This window comes from Hylobates moloch, unplaced genomic scaffold (genome assembly GCF_009828535.3).
Source record: "Hylobates moloch isolate HMO894 unplaced genomic scaffold, HMol_V3 SCAFFOLD_4, whole genome shotgun sequence".
Classification (NCBI taxonomy): Eukaryota; Metazoa; Chordata; class Mammalia; order Primates; family Hylobatidae; genus Hylobates; species Hylobates moloch.
The window spans coordinates 84,007,986-84,025,069 of record NW_026652279.1 but is presented as its reverse complement, the minus strand read 5'-3'; the positions used below and the strand labels follow the sequence as shown (position 1 = coordinate 84,025,069).

At 39.3% G+C, this 17,084-nt stretch overlaps 1 protein-coding gene across 4 annotated transcripts in view; it reads right to left on the bottom strand.

Annotated features, from left to right (window-relative positions):
- ALG5 (ALG5 dolichyl-phosphate beta-glucosyltransferase) overlaps positions 1–17,084 on the bottom strand; it is a 51,025-nt gene that overhangs the window by 29,145 nt on the left and 4,796 nt on the right. For 3 of the 4 annotated variants that reach the window (XM_058437661.1, XM_032150458.2, XM_058437662.1), the window contains exons 2-6: positions 16,273–16,444; positions 15,837–15,883; positions 14,451–14,519; positions 10,308–10,400; positions 6,495–6,608 (exon numbers count right to left, since the gene is read on the bottom strand). In XM_058437661.1, coding sequence (XP_058293644.1) covers positions 6,495–6,608; positions 10,308–10,400; positions 14,451–14,519; positions 15,837–15,883; positions 16,273–16,411 — 462 coding nt within the window. In that variant the 5' untranslated portion in view covers positions 16,412–16,444. Of the gene's footprint in view, positions 1–6,494; positions 6,609–10,307; positions 10,401–14,450; positions 14,520–15,836; positions 15,884–16,272; positions 16,445–17,084 lie in introns of those variants that run through there. The other variant, XM_058437663.1, reaches the window with a different exon arrangement.

Here is a 17,084-nt window from a genome sequence, read left to right as displayed (position 1 = left end):
GTGCAGTGGCACGATCTTGGCTCACTGCAACCTCCACCTCTTGGGCTCAAGTGATTCTCCTGCTTCGGCCTCCTGAGTAGCTGGGACTACAGGTGTGTGCCACCACACCCGGCTAAGTTTTTGTATTTTTAGCAGAGATGGGGTTTCACCATGTTGGCCAGGCTGGTCTCAAACGCCTGTCCTCAGGTTCCCAAAGTGCTGGTATTACAGGGATGAGTCACTGTGCCCGGCCACATTTCTTCATTTTAATCTCTACCTCAGAGTTATGGTGTCTAAAACAAATGACTTTGGAGGTTGAGTTCTCTTTTGGAAGCCTGTTTTTCTACCCATATATTGAGAGGGTGAAACAAACATACCAGCTTCTTAGACTTGCTCAAATGGTCCACAAAAAAAGAAGGACTGTCACGTTAAGGAACCAAACCATGCACGCCTATATGAATTATTGGTATACAAAACTAGAACTGGCCAAGGATTACTATATTAGAGATAAAAGAGCATTCAGGGTCATTAATAAGCAATCCAGCACTCCAGACTGAATTGTGCATGTGGTTAAGATCTGCTTCCTATGGTTCTTCTTAATGTAATTTTTCTCCGTATCTTTTTCATATCCATTAATTCTAGTCATCTGTGGGCTTAAAAAACTAAAAACTCAGCTTGTTAGAGCTATGTCTAAATCAGAATTTAAGGGCCAGGCATGGTGACTCAGCCTGTAATCCCAGCACTTTGGGGGGCCAAGGAGGGCTGACTTCTTGAGGTCAGGAGTTCAAGAGCAGCCTCGGCAACATGGTGAAACCTCGTCTGCTAAAAATACCAAACAATTAACCAGGCATGGTGGTTTGCACATGCAGTCTCAGCTACTCGGGAGGCTGACACATGAGATTTGCTTGAACCCTGGAAGCAGAGGTTGCAGTGAGCCAAGATCGCACCACTGCACTTCAGCCTGGGTGACAGAATGAAACCTTGTCTCAAAAAATAATAATAAAAAATAAATAAAATAATTTAAAACCTAAGTCACAGCCTGAGAAATTCCTCTATAATCATGAAATACACACTTTTTAGTATTTATTTTGCTTGTCAGGGATTTTTGATTCTATTTAGAAAAGTTAAGCAACTGAACAAGTGATCATCATATATTTTGGGATTATTTTTTGAAAAAATTTTATTTTTATTATTTTTTGAGACAGTCTGTCTCTGTTGACCAAGGTGGAGTGCAGTGGCGCAATCCTGACTCACTGCAACCTCTGCCTCCCAGGTTCCAGCGATTCTCATGCCTCAGCTTCCCGAGTAGCTGGGATTACAGGTGTGTGCTACCACACCTGGCTAATTTTTTAGTAGAGACGGGATTTTACTATGTTGGTCAGGCTGGTCTCATACTCCTGGCTTCAAGGATCCTCCCACCATGGCCTCTCAAAGTGCTGGGATTACAGATGTGAGCCACTGTGCCTGGCCAGCATACACTTTGCTTAGAAAAATTACTAAAAAAGAAGCGTATTTTTAAAAAGAGGTAGACTAACTACCAGTTAGGAAACTGAAAATCTGAGAGGAAAGCTTTGCATATTAAAAAACAAAGATGTGGGGAAAGAAAATACAAGTAAAATACAAATGAAAGTTTTGGCTGAGCATGGTGGCTCATGCCCCTAATCCCCACAATTTGGGAGGCCAAGGCAGGCAGATCACTTGAGGCCAGGGATTTGAGACCAGCCTGGCCAACACAGTGAAACCCCATCTCTACCAAAAAACACAAAAAATAGCCTGGCGTGGTGGTGCATGCCTGTAATTCCAGCTACTCGGGAGGCTGAGGCATGAGAATCGCTTAAGCCCAAGAGGCAGAGGTTGCAGCGAGCTGAGATTGAGTCACTGCACTCCAACCCGGGTGACAGAGGGAGACCCTGTCTCAAAAATAAAATAAAATAAAATTTTTAGTATGAAAATGTAAATGCCCTATTTGTATTATACAAAGCTCTACTTAAATTATATACATGTAGTTTAAAACCTTACAAGAGCACTTATTATCAGAAAAGAAATTGTAGGCAACTTTTGTAAGATGACTTTGTATAAGAATCATCAGACCAGAACATGTAACCTGGTTACTCTAAGAGGAAATACAAGCAAGTAGTAACAAATTTCTTTTTGTAGTCATTAAAAAAAAAATCATTTAAGAAAGAAGACATTAGAAACCACTGTAAAACGTACTAAAGAAATGACTTAAATGGTTAAAACAATATTGTAAAAGACATTTAAGCTAATGACTGCCATCTAGTGAGACAGTCATGTAATTATAGGACTTGACTACAAAACCCATGTTCCTGTTTCATTATTTTCTGAACTATTTCAGTCACTATTTTTATTAGGGCTTAGGGAAATACATGCAAGGCATGCTTATCAAATTTGTGGCTTAAATGAATTGAGAAAACAGCTATTGCCCTAAAGATAGAACAAGAACCTACACTTTTAGACACAGAAATCTAACAAGTTGAAGTTATTAAGAGATAACTAGCCACAATTCCATTCCTGAAAACAAAGCAAAAGAACACAGAAAGAAATCCACACCAGTATAGAGATGGAGAGACAAAGTTCAAAGGCAATGAACAGGAAAAAGAGTTGGCAATACCTGTACGAAGTAACAATGTAATGTGGAAACCAAATCCACACAAACAGACACATCTTCAGTGGAAAATTATAAGAAAAAAATATGCTATGTTTAAAAACTGTAAGAACTGGGCCGGGTGCAGTGGTTCATGCCTGTAATCCCAGCACTTTTGGGAGGCTGTGGCGTGGCGGGCGGATCACGAAGTCAGGAGATAGAGACCATCCTGGCTAACATGGTGAAACCCTGTCTCTCCTAAATATACAAAAAAAAATTAGCCGGGCGTGGTGGCGGGCGCCTGTAGTCCCAGCTACTCGGGAGGCTGAGGCAGGAGAATGGTGTGAACCCGGGAGGCAGAGCTTGCAGTGAGCTGAGATTGCACCACTGCACTCCGGCCTGGGCGACAGAGCGAGACTCTGTCTCAAAAACAAACAAACAAGCAAACAACAATAACAACAAAAAACCGTAAGAACTGACAGCCTAAAATAGAGAACACACATGGAAAACAGCTTTGACTCTCCGAAGGGCTGTCACAAAGAAGTGGAGTAGATAATTTTGTGTAGCTATAGAAGACAGAAACAATGGAAGGGAGTGATTAAAAGGAAATGTATTTGCATTTGGTGTCTAGAGGAACTTAGCTGAGCTGAGACAGAATGAGCTGCTTAGGCATCACTGGAGCTATGCAGTAGAGGCTGAAAGATCACTAGGTAGTTGTAAAAACTTTCCAATATTGGATAAACGACTGAATTAGATTTAAGAGTCAGCAAACTATAGGCTGTAGCCCAAATCTGATCTGCTGCTTATTTGTGTAAATAAAGGATGTATTTTATCTATGTCTACTTTCATGCTACAATAGAGTTGATCAGCTGCCACAGAGGCTGACTGGCTTTAAAGCTGAAATATTTACTATATGGTCCTTTATAGAAAAAGTTCTCCAACACCTGAATTACATAAGTAAGAAGATTTCTTCTAATTTCTCTACGCATGTCAACTTCAGAATGTAAGTTTTCTGAGAGCAATGACTGGCTGTTTATAAGCTTTGTTAGAACCATATTTTTCACTGGGTGGATCCAAAAACTATGAATTTTGTAACTTTAACCACCTATCATTTATTTGTCTCCTTTCCACCTCCTCCAAAGCGTATTACATGATGCATATTAATAAAACTTACTGAATTTAATTCAAATTCATTCAATTGAGTTGGGACGCTTAAATAATTAGGGATACTTTAAGGTGCTATAAAACCAAGGCTATGAATTAATAGCTTAATGATAATCACATGCTTTAATTCTTTAAAACTTAACATTTCTAGTAACAATGTAGTAAATGGGATTATGATAAGGAAAAAATATGGCATCAGAACTCCTTTTCTTTACAGAGTAGTATAAAGGAACTAGATTTATAAGAATAAAGTTCAGATTTTTTTTCTGTTTTATTGTTTGGTTCACTCCCTAACATCAGCAAAATCATTTAAATTCTCTTTGCCCTACTGCTGAATGACAAAATCAGCTGCTAAAAATCTGATGCCTTATGCCCTCCCTCCCACTCATGGCTCCCTCTAGAAAGATAATGCAAAGGAAATATTTATCAAGTTTCTCTTGGGGTCCTCTGGGGAAAACCAGGAAATCACACCAAGTAACTTTATGAATCAGATTTTCCTTTTAGCCTATCATGATTTACTAAGATGTTGGACATGAAATACTTTTTTAGTAAGAGTGAACTACAACATATCCAACAATAAATTCATATCATGTTATAAGCCAGAGAACTTTTTGTGATGATGGAAATGCTATACAACAAGCTGGGCATGGTGGCTCACTTCTGTAGTCCCAGCTACTCAGGAAGCTGAGGCAGGAGGATGGAGTTTGAGTCCAGCCTGGGCAACATAGTAAGACCTTATCTCCTTAAAAAAAAAGGGTAGCTTTTAGCCACAAGTAATTTAAATGTGGCCAGTGAAACTGAGGAACTAAATTTTCATTTTATTTAAATTTAAATAGACACATGCAGCTAGTGCTACTCTTCTGAAGAGCAATGGTATGAATATCTTTACAGATAATTCTCTTAAGAATTATATTAGTTGATTCACTTAGAATCTTAAAAAAACAAAAAACAGCTAGAAATGCAAGTGATGGGGATGGATGATGGTGGGGGAGAAATATAATACTTCACAAAGTGTGGAATTAAATAAATATTTATTTCTAGAAAGATATGCAGTGAGTTTTTCTGTAATTATTATTAAATTTTTTGGGGGGGCTTATACGTTTACCTTTTTGTGTTGTTTGGTTTGGTTTTTGTTATAATAGGATCTTAATAAATATGTAGTAATATTCAGTTCTAAACTAGGTCTATTTCATTCATAGATAGTTCTACATATTCATTTTATTTTGGTCTCAATTTGTTTCCTTAGTTCTGTAATTTTTTTTTTTTTTTTTGAGACAGGCTCTTGCTTTGTCACTGAGGCTGCAGTGCAGTGGGGCAATCACAGCTCACTATAACCTCAAACTGCTGGGCTCAAATGACCTCCTGCCTCAGCCTCCTGAGTAGCTGGGACTAGAGGCATGCACCACCACACCCTGTTAACTTTTCTCTTATTTTTACAGAGATGGGGTCTCATTATGTTGCCCAGGCTGGGCTCAAACTCCTGGCCTCAAGCGATCTTCCTGCCCTGGCCTCCCAAAGTGCTGGAATTACAGGCATGTAAACCTGGCCTGTAATTTTTCTTTTAATACCATTTTGTTGTTTTGTCATCTTACCTTTGAAGACCTGTGTTGCTAAATTCTTATTTTCATTGTTTTATTTCTTTAGCCAGAATACTTGCATGTAATTTTGTCCTTTTCCTTGGATTACACTGTCTTAATCTTTTGTATGCAACTTTAATTCTTTTTGTGTAATTATATGTTGGTGTGATTGCCATTTCTTTATTTTGTCATGATTAACATGGGCAGCTCTCCTACAGTAAATGAACATTCTCCTTGATGTACTTATATCTCTTCCCCCTCTAAACTAGAATTTCAAGGCCTGAGTGTTATATTTGGACTTGAGGGTAGGTGGTGGGAAGGCAGGGAGGAAGGACCCTCCCCTGGAGCTCTACGTGGCTTTGTTGGTTACTTGGGTTCCCTGGTGTTGTGAGATTTTGTCAAGTGTCTTGAACAAGCTACACTCCATCCAGGAAAGGATCTAGTCACATGGATCTCTGTCCCTAACTCAGCTAACAGTCCTGAAAAATGGCAGACCTCAGCAAGTTTTCTTGCTTCTGCTGAAATTCTGATATATTGTGTGATGGTAGGTATATTGTTTGATGTTGTCCAAGGGTGCTTTTTCATTCTCTTATTCATTTTTTTCCAGATTGGGAAGTATTTGGCAAACGCTCAGGATTCATCAAATCCTGAGCGTTTGTCAAATTCATCTTATTTCTCTAAATGGCTTTTAAAAGGTAGGAATGGCACTAGGATTTTATTTCTTTCCTCAACCTCCACTTTTTGAAGTTACGGCGTGAAGTTTCAAATAATCCTTTTTGAGTGATTGCTGCTTGTGATTTTGTTTGTTTCATCAAAAACTGGATTCTGTGATCCGGCTTCATTTCACATCTTTACCTGGAACTCAGGCTATACTTTTAAATAAAAGTCTTAATTGAATATGCACAATAAATATTAAAACTTGGGTAGAAGCAATCAGAAGCCAAGAGAGAGAAATGGTCACAATATAAAGTAAGTAATTGCCAAGTGAATCTCATAAAATCAGACAATATTTGTAACAAAATGATCAGTTCCTCTACGGGGCTGTACCATTTGTATAAGGACTTCATACCAAAAACACTCAGTTTTTAAACAGATAAGTAAATTCTCGTTTACTTTAGCTCCCCTGCATTCTTGACTGAATGTTATTTAAACTACATTCTTATACTCACAGGCCAAGGCTGTAGGTCATTTAGTCCCTTTTCTAATTTCTCAACATCTGGAAACTTTGTGGCTCCATCAGCATCTGCCATAAGGATCTTTTCTCCTCGAGAACTGAATATACCCTGTATTTTAAAATTTCAAGTCAAAGAAAATTGGTTAAAATTCAGGTTAAATTCAATGACATTTCAGTCTGTTCTACTTAAAATACCTAAGAGTGAAAATGAGTTATGAGATGGCTGAAGGAGGCCAGAGTTCACTGAAAACAAATTACCTGTATATTAAGAAGATCTTCTCAAATGTACCTATTGCCTATCCTCATTATTTTAAAAGCTTTGTGAAGTCATACTACAAATATCTTGGAAAATACCAAGACAATAAAATAGGTTTGGACAAATTAAAAATACTCTGCATCACAAAGAATCAAAAGGGACAGTACGTATCATACGTATTATATGTTTATCGTGTCATGATGCTTAAAATGAACTAGGGGTTACTTATAACCACATATAAAGAACATGTTTATAGACAGATTAAACATTCTAATATATAGATATGCTGTGAAATGTATAGGTCTTTAGTATTATTTATTATAGGATCTAAAGTTTACTAAATTAATTAAAGAAATAAAAAGTGTCAATAAAATTTAAGAATTATGCATAAATCCAAATGTTATTTTATGCCATTTGCGGTATTTGAAACAGCAAAATTTATGCCATTCAATTCTGAATTGGCTGGTCTTTTGTGCAAATTATGGCTCCATGAGTGCATATTTCATACAGAAATAAACTGCACATCAACTTTTAATTTCTCTGGTGTATTTGACTGAATTCCTTATTTCTTACGTGCAAATATATTTATGGTTTGATACAGTAACATTGCTTTGATAACACAACATAGTGTGACTATACATAAGACATATACAAATGTAGAGAGAAATCAGGTCATTTATTCTATGGTAAAATAAGCTAACTAGTTAGTATCTATGATGTCTTTTTAATCACACCCATTAGAACAAATGCAAAAGGCTAGGTGAGATGACTCACGCCTATAATCCTACCACTTTGGGAAGCTGAGGTGGAAGGATTGCTTGAGCTCAGGAGTTTGAGACCAGTCTGGGCAATACAGTGAGACTCCATCTCTACAAAAAAATTTAAAAAATTAGCCTGATATGGTGGCACATGCCTGTAGTCCCAGCTACTTGGGAAGCTGAGGTGGTAAAAAAACTGGAGCTATTAGTTTGAAATGGGGCAAAAAACCAGTAAGTGACTAATTTCAATGATGCATGATCAAACTTGTTTAAGCCTACTTTCCTGTTCTACTGTCTATGGCCTTCACTTCACTGCAGCTCCTTGAAAAGGCAGTCCACCATAGCAACTCCCATTTGTGTTTCCTCAGTAATATTTTATGCCCATTATTTCTCATGTACCTCACTGCCTTAAGATTTCCTGGTTCTCCTTTTCTCTGTAACCTCCTCTTTGCCAGTTTAATGGCTTCAGGTTCAACTATCATCCGACGTATGTGGATGACTCACTCACGTCCTCTCTCCTAGGCTATTCTGGATACCACTGCATGTTGTCTCAAACTTAATATGGCTCAGACTCAACATAACTGCCTCTTATACCAGCTCCTCCTCCAGTGTTTCATTCCTTCTATTAATGGCATCATCATCCTCCCTGTTACCCAAGGCCAGTGGTACTCATTTGACATAGTTTAGATCTGTGTCCCCTCCAAATTTCATATTGAAATGTGATCCCCAATGTTGCGGGTGGGGCCCAGTGGGAGGTGTTTGGGTCATGGGGGTGGATCCCTCATGAACAGCTTGGTGCTGTCCTTGCAATAGTGAGCAAGTTCTCATGAGATCTGGTTGTCTAAAAGTGTGTGGCACCACTGTGCCCGCTAACTTGCTCCTGTTCTCGTCATACAATGCGCCTGCTCCCACTTCGCCTTCTGTCATGAGTGGAAGCTTCCTGAGGCCCTCACTAGAGGCAAATGCTGGCACCACACTTCGTATACAGCATGCAGAACCGTGAATCAATCACATCTCTTTTCTTTATACATTATCCAGTCTCAGGTATTTCTTTACAGCAATGTAGAATGGCTTAGCATGTCATTCTTCTCTCTGGTCCCAGACCTGATTCTACATCATTTTAATAGCTCTCACATTTATCCCCTCATTTTCTTCTCTTCTGTCACTATCATAATCCAAATAAATATTCATCACACCTTGCCCAATATTGCTACACTTGCTGCTGGCTGGTTAAAGTGTCACTCTGTCAATGGTAAAAAATGTAAAGGCCCCTTGTCTACAGTTTGTGACCTTAACCCACCCACCCCTCCAGCCTTATCTCCAGTCAAAACGTGGGTACCATGAGTGGGTCCTTTACTGTGGCATGTTCTTTCGCATTGCTGTGCCTTTGTTCATGTTCCCCACTTGTAGGTGGTGAAGTCCTATTCCTCCCTAAAGACCCCTCTGGGACATCTCTGCTGCTCCCCGCAAAAGATGGTGGCACCAACATTTTGCATGGACTTCTGTTACAGCATTTACAACACTGTATGGCAATGGTCTCTCTCCCTACTAAACTGTGATATTCTTAAGGACAGAATAAATGTCTTTCATCTCAGTGTCTCTAATGAAAGTACAACGTTGGCTGAATAAAGAAACAAACAGATAGATTTAAAGCCCATCATGACATTGCGTCAATCCTACTTTGTTTCATATATCCTGTGACCCAGCCAAAGTGAATCACTGTTTCTAGTACATATCCAAAGAGTTCCTACTTGTCTTTTCTGGCTTTACTAAATGGTGTGCTGTTTTCTCAAGTCTTTTCTCCATAGAGTTATCAGAGAAGTTAAAAGCATGGCTTTCAGAGTGAAACTAACTGCATCCAAATCTTGACTCTACCTCTTATCATCTGCTAACGTTGGGTAATTTACTTTACCTTCTTTCCTCACTTTCCTCTCTATATAATAATCAAACTAATAGCACCCAATTCATAAGACACTGTGAGGAGGGCAACATGTGATTATTTGTATCCTGACCATTTCCCTTCTCCTTCCTGTTGAATGCGGACGTGATGGCTAGTGCTCCAGGAGTCACCCTGTGTGTGCATGAGGAAGGAGGAGTGAAACGGCAGAAGCCTGGACTTCTGATCACTGTGGAGTTGAACAAGCCCTGGACTGCCCACCTCTAGACTTCTTTTTATGAGGGAAAAATAAATAAATGAACCTCAAAGTCAATTATTTAGGTTTTCTTTCACATATCTTGATTTTTAAACTTTCAGCTTGATTCATACCTGATATGCCTCAGCTGACAGTAACTTCTTTTTTGAAATTTCTTAGCACTTTATCTGCACGTCTCTCATAATTATAATCTTCTTTTTTACTTATGCAAATGCTTACCTTTCCTATTAGACTGCACATTTCATCAGGATAGACCCAAGTCAAATTCATCTTATTTCATGCTACCATGCATAACAGCATACCTTCATCAAGGTAAAACTTAATACAAAAAGCATTTTTTAAACTGTAAAAAACCATATAAGCTTACTATCTGCTAACTCTATCAAAGATACAGAGGTAGATGGTAACATTTTAAACTTTAAGATAAACATAAATACATAAATATATTTTTAAATCACCCACTATATTATAGATATGACACATCTTAAAATTTGACTAAAAACATGAAGTTATTATTAAAAATATGTTATCACTAACTTGAAATGCTGGTATTCAAGCAGTGAGCAAACATACAAGTCTGCAAAAGACATTAGTCAAGATACCTTCATATTTTAGATAAAAATGTTGAAAATATGTATTACCATTCTAATTGCTCCACCTTTTCCACGATTCTTCACCAGGGTTATCACACGTACTTTGTCACTTCCATATTTCTGGCAATATTTAAAAGCTATCTGTGAAATTATATAAAAATCAGAATAAAATTAATTTGGATTATAAGAGAATTATATAAGCTGTGTTTCTTGCTTTGGCTCAAACACTGCTATTGCAGTTTATCCCTTCTTGTGACTAGATTATACACACTGTACATTTTGATGACCTGGAGAAGCTGTAGAATTCTTGGTGCCATTGACCTACTAGGTTGAAATCATATTTCAATTTCCTGCAGAGGAACCACCACAGTGGGCAATGACCTTTTTTTCTTGACTCCTCTACCTAAGCTACTGAGCTGCTAAAAAAACAAAACAAAACAAAACAAAAACAAAAAAACCCCACACAAAAGCCATGTGCTATCTGACTGGTACAAACTTGTGATTGGGCCCTTAACACTGGTTAATGACTTTTGTATTTGTTCTGGTCTGCAATCGATCTTATTCCCCAGAGAGGCTGTTTGTATCCTGACCATTTCTCCCGAATCTTTTCACTCAAATTCCTCTCTCTCAGCAGTAAGTTCTCTTCTAAATCTTCAATCTCTTCCTCTCTGCTGGCTCCACAGCCTCTGACTTGCTGAAGCTGCCAGCATCCTAAAAACTTTCCTTTGACTTCACTATTTCCTCAAGCTACGGCCATTATTCTGCTTTATAATCAAAGTTGTGAGATAGTGTTCTATATTTGCCACCTGCATTTCATCACCCATTTATTTTTCAGTCCATTGTAGTATGGCTCATGTCCTTTGCTCTTCCACATCCCCTTTCCTTGTAACCTTAGCCCATCAGGTACCCTCTCCTTTGACAACCATCTCTACAGGCAGCTGTAGAGTTGCTCTCATCTGGCTTTTGCCCTCCTCTGCTGTTCCTGTTTTCACCACTAACTCCTTTTGCTTGGCTTGCTCCTTAAATGCTGATAATCCGCACAAGGACCGACTCTACACTGTACACACAGCTAATGGGAAACCCCGGCCATCTTCTCTTCTCAACATACAAGCTCACTGGGAGGCATTGCATGGGCTTAATTACAGCTTATATTTATGAATCTCACATGTCTGTTTAGAGCCCAGACTCTTCTCTCCTGTGTCACCTAGTTATATATTGGATAAATAAAAACTCCAGAATTTCATTCATCTCCTCCTCCCAACTCTTGCTCAGTCTATATTCCTTGCTGCAGCAAATGGCATCACTATCTACTAAGTTGCTCAAATTGAAAGCCTGAGAATCATCTTCCATTTCTATCACCCATCACAATTCATTGGCTACTATAACTCACTGACTGATTTGTAAAATCCCTCTCAAATCCATGCTATCCTCACATCTTCCTGACCTAGTTCAGGGCCTTATCCCCTAAAGTCTCCAGATCTCTACCCTGACTCCCCAATTCATTCCTAAGGTTATACGAGTAGCCTTTCTAATATGGAAATCAGTTCACATAAGCCCTGTTCAAACACCCTCAATGATGACCTACGGCTTCTAAGCATCACATATGAGTTCCTTATCATAGCATAGGAGATACTTTGTGATTCAGCCTTCACCTTTTTAGCCAGCTTCTGAGGCTGCCCCATCAGTACCGTGAACATTAGCAGTATTTGAGGTTTCCAGACCATATCATGGTCACACTTGTATGCCTTTTCTCAGAACACTGTCTTCCAGCTTCCTCACCTGTCAGGCCAGCTTAAGACTCAGCCAAACACGATTTCTCTTTTCTAGCCTCCATGCCCATCCCCACCTTCCCCCGGGAAAAAGAAAAGTATAATTCTAATAGCAATATGTACTACTAAAGCATTTTCTCATTCAACTATTACTTTACTCATCACATAACGCAACTGTAAATGTCAGCTACTTAAAGGCAAAGATTTTTATTTCTGGTATCTGACACATAGCTGAAATCTATCAGTTTCAATGAGCAAATGCAGCCACGGACCTGTGTACACACTCCTGTTGCAGCACTGTTAACTAGCTGCCAAACCAGCAAACAGTGCCTCCTTCTTTGCTGTTATGGCCCCAATAATGTATAGTGATAACTGTGAAGCCCTAGGGGATGAACCATGATTGGTCTAACTCCTCTTTGCTGAGTACTTTTGCAGCCTCCCTGCAGGCTTTGGTGGTCATGTCACTAAGTTCTAGCTTGTGAACTTTGGGTGTGGGCTTTACTAGAGGGAGGGGTGAGGACTTCTGATAAAGATTTTCATTCCTAGTTAAAAAGGAGAGATGCACGCAGAGATGATTCTTTTTTTTTTTTTGACACAGGGTCTTGCTCTGTTACCCAGGCTGGAGTGCAGTGGTGCCATCATAGCTCACTGCAACCTTGAATTCTTGGGCTCCAGCAATCCTCCTACCCTCCCACCTTGGCCTCCCAAAGTGTTGGGATTACAGGCATGAGCCACCATGCCCAGCCCAGAGATGATTCTTAAAGTCCTGGCTGTCCCTTACTACTCCAGGACATGTAATATTTGCAGCTGTGGCCATTTTGTGATGAAGGAATGCGTGAGACTGAAAATGATATGGATCCAGCAACCTGATCCTGTTTAAATGCTAAGCCAACTCTGGAATCAACTATTTCTAGACTTCCTGGCAGATGAGATAATTAAACGTCTTTATTATCTAAGCCACTCTATGATATAGTTCCTAATTGATAAAAACGTCTAACACATAGTGCTCTAATTATTTGATGCATAGTTCTAGTATTATTAATAGATGTGAACTCCTTCAAGGCAGAAAGTGGTCTTTACATCTTTGTATTTTAGTACCAGTCAGAATTCTCGACTCCTGCTTAACAGATGAAGAAACGTCTGTTCAAAGAACAGTTATTTGTGCTGTAGATGTTTACTCTGGAATGGCACAATACTTGAGACTCCAAAACCAAGAGGATAAAGTCATTGTATAAGTAGCTAAGTGAACTAATAAGACTTTACTATGTTAGGATGAAAAGCTCCCTCTAAAGAGTATGGTATCTAGCTTCAAGGAATATAACATTGTTGAAGCCACACCTGTTTGGAATGGATGCACACTGAAGCTTTACAGCATGGCCTTTAGTATACAGGGCAGCAGCTGTCACTCGGCCACGATTTGTGAACTGAGTTCCTACTGAGTGCCTACTCGCCTTTTTGATATGTTGTTTGAGGACATAATAAACATCACTGTACAACTGCAGTATTCTCTTTTACTATACTTTGTGCCCCCTTAGTCTGAAACGCCTCAAGAACAAGAGCCGTATCTAAAATTTCCTTCCTACGGCCCTCAGACTGTAAGACATTAACAGGGAATCTACAAATACTTAACTTAGCGAAAACTGGTTTGTTTTAAATAAAAAGTTCTACTAAATATAATTTCAACTTTCTACTTCCTCCCAACCTTGGGAGCAGTGGGGCCAATTGCTAACCCCTCCCTTGCTTGTCCGCCCTGGGAGGGCATTCCTGATCCTTCCAGCAGAGCAGCTGGCCACTCACAGGTCAAGGGCCACCAAAAAAGTGCTCCTCAGGAGAAGATGCACAGACTCAGCTGGGTCTAGGCTACCTCTCTAATCTCAACAGCAAGTGTCCAATGTTGCTTTCCATGCCATTCCCTTCATGTATCACCAAACCACTGAGATGGTTTGTGTTCATAAGTTTCACATCATACTATTCAAAGTGCAGCACTTACCCTTCCCAAGCCAGATCCTGCCAATGCTCTCTGTGCATGTGAAAGGACACACCTGATTCCCAGGGGCTGGTATGAAGGCAGCTTTCTATCAGCGTGACTGCTTTAGAAATTATAAGGCAAGATGGAGCATAAAGAAACTGTGCTTAGGGAAAAAGGAAGCACAAATTGGTAGGCAACGAAGGTTCCTACCCTAAAGGCCAGGAGGAACTGTGCGTGGGCATGTTTCTTCCCTATCTGGCGATCTTCAAAGCTTCCCTGGTCTTATGGAGAAGTTCCATAAATGAAATCTGTTTTTTCTGCTATCTACACTATAACAATGGAGAGTGTTAGGCACAGCTTTAGGGTCCCCTGGTGAATGAAGTGAGATTTCACATGTGCAAAATTATTCTCTAGTTTCTATCTATTGTCAATTCTGAAAGCAAGTGTATTTACCTTTGAGGTCTGATCTTTACTGCCATCATCAACTACTATCACTTCGTAAGTGAACGCAGGATCTCGTTTCTGCAAGAAACAAAACTAAAATAATACAATTTGGCATAACTGCCATAAAGTATTCTAATAAAATCACCAATAATTTAAAAAACAAGTGCTTTAGTGTTGATACATATAAATTTGAATATAAATATTAGTGCACAAACCGCACAGAATAAAAAGGCTAAATAAAAAAAGAGAGAGAGATCCTGGGTAGAGGTGGAGAGTGAATATTGACTCAATCTCTCCATGTCACCTTGCTGTTCCCCGGTCTGCCCTGTAACTTGGTGGTGGAAGAAGCCAGGTACTTGTGGTGCTACAGCACATTTGAGAGGGTACAGGTGTGTAAGAAAAAAGCTCCTGAGGTTTGAAGTCAGAGAGGGCAGATTCCAGCTTGGCGGCAGCATTTCTTAGCCTAATGACCTTGGGCAACTTAACTTTTTGGGCCTATTTTCTGATTAATAAAAGAGAACAGAAAAACCTACTCTATGTGGTTGGTGTGAAGATTACATGTAATTGAAAAGGTAGAAGTCTCATACATATTAAGGGCTCAATTCCTTTCTTCTTTTCTCTAAATTGAATGTTTGGAGTTGGTAATAAGGTAATACAGCCCTTTCTCTTTCAGGGAATCTTCTATTTCCCCTTTATACAAAAAATCTAAAAGCAAAGTAAATCAAAACAATTTTTTTTTTTTAAAAAAGAACTCACTTAATTCTTAATCCCTCCAAGGGGATTCCAATGGTAGCTAATGTTACAAAAGAAGGTTGTGTATTATTTCTCTTCTCCTTATGTAGGGAAAACAGGAAGAAAATGTGAGGGGAGACTCTTGACAATATTGAAGAAACACAAAAGAATTTCAATGTAAGTGTGTCTTTTAAAAATATCTTTTTTCTGTTCATTCAGACTTAGTTTTTCTGTTTATTCAAACTCAGTTAACCAAAAAATAAAAAAAGAGAGAAGAGAATAAAAGTTAACAGCAAAAACAACAATACACCTTTTCTTACAAGTCACAAAAGTAAAAACAGCATTGTGGCATCATACAAAGTCTGCAGACATACACTGTCACTCAATTTTAAATATATGATCAAGCAAGACAGGATAAAAATGGGTAGGAGGGTACAGAAACAGAAATTTTTGCTTCCTGGTTTGTCCTGGGTCACCCACCTGCCTCTGGAGGTAGCATGCTACGTGCCGGGCTTACGGGTAGCAACAAGCAAGCAGCAGGTGGCCCAGCGATCGGGGTGCTGCCAGGACTGCCTCTCACAGTGCATCTAGCTTGGGGTCCACAATTGGTGACCTGGTCTCATTTTAATTGGAGATATCATATTAAAAGAGAAAACATGATACCTGTCTCTTCTCTAGATAGCTCAGAGCTTCATCCATCATCACAGGCACTTAAAGAAAAAAATATATTAAAAATCGCTTTTGAAAATGATTTTCCAAGCCCGGCACATTCAGCTTACATACAGAAAAAAGTCCCAATAATCTAACAAGCCCCTCTGGTACTCTCCCAGTGGTCATTCCCATCTGGAATCCTGCCTTCCGTCCACAATGTGCTTATTACCTCTCTAGAACATTCCAGTCCCGCTGCTTCATGACGCTGCTCCTATTCATGAGAGCAAATATTCACTTCTCTCTCTGCCGAACTACAACAATTATCAACTGTGTGCTCAACACAGCCCACATCTATTAATGTTTTGGCAAAGAAAGGGAAGTCAAATACTTTAAATTTCCTTTTCTTTTCCAAACTACCCTTTACCAAAAAAATCAAAACAGGGCTTACACCGTTTTTCTTCATTGTATGAAGGCACAACGACAGAAAGTTGTTTGGTAGGTGAGTCCCATATGCTGGGTAAAGTTTCTTTCTGGCCTTTGGCATTTAAGAAGAACTTCTCTTCTTCATGTTGATGGAGTGCTGGCATTTTGGTAGCAGTTATAAATGCAACGATGGAAATCTAAAAGCAGGCATACATGTCTTTTACAAAACAGAAATTACGTTTTGCTGACTTTTCTGTATTTATGTTAGAATACATCATCTACTTTTCTTTTAGCTGAATATTCACTCTCAGGTTTTAGTTCATTAACAATGGTCTAGAGGTGACTCCAAAATTAGACAATAGTGAGTCCCCTACTTATGAGAATTACTGTCCTTTTTTCCATCAGTAAGGTGCGGATGCCTTAGCAGGCTCTGTCTCTTCCCAGTCATCATTCCCCAGGCCTCCACCATTCCAGCTACAATAAAGGTCAGTCACTACAGGAAGACCACTCTACTCTTAGGTGACCTAAACCCCCGATCCTTAGCGTGTCTACATGCATAGAGACAAACACACACACATAGAGAGACACACACATACAGTAAGGTCCTGTCTCTACTTGGAATCTCTATGTGACAGGACAAGTCCATTTTGCAGTTGGAACATGCGGGGTGAGGGCACAATTTCCATCCAGGACCAGACAGACCCAAGATATAAAAGGAAGATTCCCCGGACTACCAAGTAGGGACCAACAATGTTTAAGAATATGTTTTTGACACTTAACTCGAATTTGAATTCAGAATACAGCATTTACTGAAGTATCTAACTTACAGGCTCCCTT